The sequence below is a fragment of the Bacillus rossius genome, chromosome 1, assembly GCF_032445375.1.
Source record: "Bacillus rossius redtenbacheri isolate Brsri chromosome 1, Brsri_v3, whole genome shotgun sequence".
Lineage (NCBI taxonomy): Eukaryota > Metazoa > Arthropoda > Insecta > Phasmatodea > Bacillidae > Bacillus > Bacillus rossius.
This window is the reverse complement of record NC_086330.1, coordinates 117,642,983-117,648,419: the sequence shown is the minus strand read 5'-3', so window position 1 is coordinate 117,648,419 and position 5,437 is coordinate 117,642,983. Positions and strand designations below refer to the sequence as shown.

The following is a 5,437-nucleotide window of genomic DNA, read 5'->3' as shown; positions in this document are numbered from 1 at the left end:
CAAGTTTCTGTAGTGAACTATATAGTGTTCCTTGTGCTCGAGCGTCGTCATCAGTTTTGACTGACGCGAGCCGGGCGGGCACTGGCTGACGGGTAGGAACGGTAGGTCCTTATGTTCCTCGTGGAGGGCAGACGGATACTCCACATCAACTTCTAGGATGTAGCCCGTCTGCCCCTCGTCAGGTATCGACATCATGTCGATATCAGCGCCCACCTACTTGAAGCCGTTGGTCGGAAGAGGCAACGACATGGCCCACCCATATAAATTGTTGGCGTCAACATACATTATATGATTTGACGGCTGGCTGGGATCGTAGGTGCGGGGAAGGCAGGTGTTGTTTGCCTTACAGTGACGCTTCACCACTTGAGCGACCCCGCCCCTGATCCCAGCCTCTATGAACATATACATATCATAATCGGTCATCAGTTCCAGCCGTACTTGCGTCTCCTTTAACATTGCGTCGAACGTGAACCCTGGCGCGCTGACGTAGTGGCTGCAGTCAAGGCCATACGTTGTCAGACACAGCTGACGAAAGCTCTCAAAAACATCTGCGAGCAGCAGTACGTCGGTCTTGAGATACACATCACTGTAGACGCCCAGGGTCACGCAGCCGAACTTGTCCCATACCGCTTTTGCATGATGATAATCTTCTTCACTTATGTTGCTGTCATTTAGTTTATTGTAGAATTCTACTTTAGGTGGCAGTTGCGGCTCGTCCAGTTTTTCCCAGCTTGATACGTAATCGTAGGGGAAAACATCTTTTCTCGTGACGAGGGACATTTCTTCCGATGTAAAATACTTTGAAGTCTCTTTGAATTGGTCGGCTGGCAGGTACGACGCAAGGGACGCCAAACTGTGAGCCATGAATCTAAAACTATCGACAAACTGCACTGAAAACTTGTCGCCCAGCTTCTTTGAAAATGTTACCATCTTCTCTTGCGTGTGGGGGATGATGAATATTTCCTTGTTGTCAAAGCCCCGCTGTTTTATTATGAACTTCTCATCGTAGGCAAGATTGTGAAAGTAAACCACCAGTTTCTTGGGCCGCCTGCGCAGAAGGTTGCAGCTGTTGCAGGTGGCGCCGAGGTATTTTCCACTGAAGTGGTCGTGGTCCTTGACTTTATAATTATCAGCCGTAAATACCATATTACAATAGCAGCACTGTTGGGCTGCGACGAAGCTGACGTACTCTTGTGCCGTCAGCGTCGACATGGGCAGGCTGGTCTCGTAAATGTCTTTTACCTTATTTCCGATTACAACAATCGTCTCCACGAACTTCTTCTCAGCATCGGGACCCCTGTAGAGTATAGGTTCTTGTGGCAGCGAGGAAGTGAGCGTTGCTGGGATGACGTCATTGTCGGTCTTAACGTGTATACAATAGCTATATGCCTCATGTTTTTGATATGCATAAGTGCCTGATTTCTGGGGGTGCGGCTGGCATGTCTGGATGGGTACTAGCAGGGCTTCAAAATCCACATACACTACTATGGGCATTTTTGTCATATGATGATAGTTTTTAAATTTCATAACTGGGGGCTGGCCGTTCTTTTCTGGCTTAGGCATCTCGACGCGCACAGGAGCGTGGGTGTTGCAGAATTTTCTGTGCACGTCGAGACACTGCTGCCCTGACAGTCCTGATTCACGGAGCTGGTCATCATAATAAGTGAAGCACCTCTTGCAGACATGTATTTTGTGGTCATGAGCTGTGATCTGGGGTCTGACAAGGCGTGAAAAGTTTTTTATATAACAAAAGTGCGAGTTGTTTTCTTCGTTAGACAGCAGCAGGAGGTCGAAATGATGTCGTTTCTCATACTTCCCCACACGCACTGGCGCGATCTTGTTGTCCTCGTCAATGTTGTAGACGTTGATGGACACATCGGGATTGCTCCTCTCGAAGATCTTGATTTGGCGGAGGGGGGTGGGGAACTCAAGCCCTCAAAAATCAAATTTATTTTCAAGCTTGTGGTACCTCTTGTCCACACGTTGGGGATTCTCCCCCTCCACGTACCGCGCCAGTATGCCCACTTGAAACACATGTTGTCACTGAGGTTCTTGGGGTTTATTATAGCCTCGCGGTTCTTGATGGCGACAGGCAGATCAATGTATGAAGATACTCGAAGAGGCACTAACTTGTTGAAGCGGAGCTGGAGTCGCTTCATGGCAGACAAGGTCCATCCAGATCCCTTGCTGGCATAATCTTCCTCTTCTTTACATATTTTCAATATACTTTCATCAATGGCTTCTTCAATATCGCTCACTTCGTAAATAGGAATGTTTTTGGTCTTGAACGCTCTTTTGTCCATGCCTTCATCGAAGGGGGCTGGCTTGACATAGTCACACTCGAGCCAGATGTTGAATTTTACTGGGCCGTTTTCTTGAACTTCATGTGATATCTGATTTATCAGGTTAGTCTTCATATGGGCCATGTAAGTGCAAATATCCTTTGTTGCACCATTATTGTTTTCCGCCACATATGCTTAATGTTCCGGCGGAACGCACTCTCCACCTCAACCAACCCGGTACCTCCTGCCCCCAAGTCAACCTGAGCTTGGTCAGGCGCTTGCGCCTTCAAGTCTCGCTGTGCCTGGTCGGGCACACTCGCCACGTATTGCGGACGTGTTCTGGGGCCGGGCTGTTGCAGGCTAGAGACCATGTCTACGCGCCGTCTCTTAGCGGCCAGACCATTGCACGTCTTTCTGTGCGTCAATAAATTATCTTTTCGAGTAAACTCGCCCTGGCATGTAGTGCATGTAAATGATATGCGCTCAGGATTGAACAGACACTGGCTCTTTTCATGTCGTCTGGCATGGTGACTATGTTCAAATTGCTGCCCGCAAAACTGGCATCTCGAGCCGAAGCTGTGCTCGGTGGTGGCACGACATGATGACAGATGACGGTTCAAAGTATCCATTCGTGAAAACGACATGCCGCAAGTATGGCACTGATTTATAACAGTGCGGCCAGGATTTTCCGCACACACTTTCTCGTGCCGTCTGGCATTACGGCTAGCAGAAAACAATTTGCCACAGTAGGCACACCCATTCCCTGATGACGGTGCACATACCTGTGCTGGCCCCGATGTTGAGGGCTGGAGGGCTCCGGAGGCGGGCTGGCGGGCTCCCGAAGTCGAGGGCTCGGCCACGGGAACACCAGTCGATGTCCTCTTCATGATGAAGTCTGTAACACCAACGAAAAAATTATAGCAACAAGAACAGCAAATGAACACACACAAACACACACACAGAAACGTGCTTAAAGACAACCACGCGCACACACACACAGAAACAAAATACACTTGCATAAAGACAGTTACACGCACACAGAAACAAGCACACATACATGTATACAAGCAAAAGTGGAAATTAAAAAAAATCAACTTACCAGAAGAAAAAACTAGTGAAGCTGTGTGTACTGCACGCACGCGCAACGAAGGGCTGGAACGCCGTACAGGACACAGGAACCTGTAACACAGAAAAGAGACCGCCTGGCTAAGTATACGTACACGCCTAATTTTATAAGTGATGGGGAACGTATACGTTTTTTATTTCTCATGTACTGACCGGAAACGAAGAGGAACGGTGCAGGACTCCAGAGGGCAGACAGGTGCTCTCTCCACGGATCACACGCGAAGGTAGCTCGACGTGAAGAGAGGATACGCTGAATACCTGTGTAACATCCATATTATGTTAAATAGTTGTAGACGTATTGAAAATGCTCGTGTTTATGTATTATGCGTGTATGAATAGGTAACAAGTGCTCATTTTCTATACTGTTTTATATTTAGCAGTAAAAAATTATAAAATGTTGTTATTAATATTGTAAAATAAACTTTTTGTAAAAAAATGGAAAAGAAAACTTTGAATGAAACATTACCGAGACTTTATTTATCGAAATATCTACATTAATTTTTTATCACTGTAATTAATAGTATAAACTACTATTGTAATAATTTTGCACGTCAGGGGATTCGAGCGCGCCGTGCGGCACGCATAGGAATTATGTCAGCTGGTAACACAGACGTAGCGCAAGGACACGAACGCTCGAGGCAGGACCTTTGCAGGAGGGGGGCTGGAAAGGGTCGGTAGGAGGGAGAGAGTGCTTATTGGCGAGAGGGGAAGCAGGGAAGGGGAGGGGATGCTCTGCGCGCTACCCGTCGGTACGGCACCAGTCTCTCTCAACACTGTGTGCATGGCATCCATCTTGTTTCAAGCTAATTCGTACATGCATGAATAATAACTAACATGTATGCCAGGGAAAAATATTTTTTCAAGATGAAATATACTGCAACTGATGGCACTAATAATTTCGACTAGAAAAAAAAATTAATCGCGACTGTAAAATATTACTACTGAACCTAACGCAGACGTGACATCTAAACAGTTCCACTCGCACAAATCATCTAAGCAGTACCAATCTCAGACGTGAAAAAATAAACACACTCAAAAATTACGAGACGGAAATTGTAATAATTTCTTAAACATTTTTGGAAAACATACGATTACTATGCCTCGTGCGTATGCTTTGCTTCTCTTTTTATTATTATTTCTACGCTCTCTCTGCCGGCCGGCTGGCTGGGGCGAAAGCAGGCGTCGCGTCAGCCGTGCGTGCGTGCTCGCTCGGGTGTTATCACCACGTCACGTACTAGCTGGCTCAGCTCCGGCCTTCACCCAGTGGCCAGCTGTTAGGCTTGCTGACTGAGTGAAGGACGTAGCGAAGGCGTACACACACGTGAGACCGTAATGTAAAAGATTAAAAAAAATTACAGTTCAAAAAAATTTCAAAGTTAAAAACGTTCCGGAAAATTTTCAAAGTTGAAAACGTTCGGAAAATTTCAAAGTTGGAAAAAGATCCAAAAAATTTCAAAGTTAAAATTACGGAAAAATTTTCAAAGTTAAAATTAACGGAGGATTTGTACTTACCAAGCTGCTGGAGTCAAAGAGAAGGAAGGCAGGGCAGTCGCTCACGAACTCAACCAAACTCATCCGGACGCAGAGGCAGAAATGACGATATGCCGCTCCTTCTCGCTAATTTATAGGTAAATTCCCCCCCTTGGTCACAGGCTCCAGCCAATCAGGGTGCGTGGGAGCCGCTGCTATGTCAGGACGATTTTTGCAATTAGGGGAAGGGACGAGGGGGGAGAATCGAGGGGAAAAGTGGGAAGGGATTTGCGTGCTATGGTTAGTGCGATTTGAAATTTACGGGTGGCTGGCCGAGGGTGGGGGGGGGGGGGGGGAATTGGGAGGGTTGTAGGGGGAAATCGGGAGGGAGGCTGACAATCCCCGCCTACTGTCGACTGCACGGTGGGGATATCCACTAGCCAATCAGATTCACTCAGCTCCTGGCAGCTGGAAGATTCACCATGATACTCGGTTTGCTCCAAAGGAAAAAATTACTAACGTATTGAAAAATATATCAATTATGTTAATTTATACGATTT

The 5,437-nt window shown here is 46.8% G+C and overlaps 1 protein-coding gene across 1 annotated transcript; it reads right to left on the bottom strand.

Annotated features, from left to right (window-relative positions):
- Positions 1-213: 213 nt before the first annotated feature.
- Positions 214-5,001, bottom strand: LOC134529430 (uncharacterized). Its single transcript, XM_063363514.1, has 4 exons — positions 4,920-5,001; positions 3,561-3,665; positions 3,382-3,461; positions 214-3,177 (listed from the first exon to the last, which is right to left on the bottom strand). The coding sequence occupies exon 4, from the start codon at positions 1,561-1,563 to the stop codon at positions 214-216; it is 1,350 nt and encodes a 449-aa protein (XP_063219584.1). The 5' UTR covers positions 1,564-3,177; positions 3,382-3,461; positions 3,561-3,665; positions 4,920-5,001.
- Positions 5,002-5,437: the final 436 nt, after the last annotated feature.

Coding starts and splice junctions, on each gene's coding strand:
- LOC134529430 (XM_063363514.1), bottom strand. CDS start 1,563: ATGCCTAAGCCAGAAAAGAACGGCCAGCCCCCAGTTATGAAATTTAAA.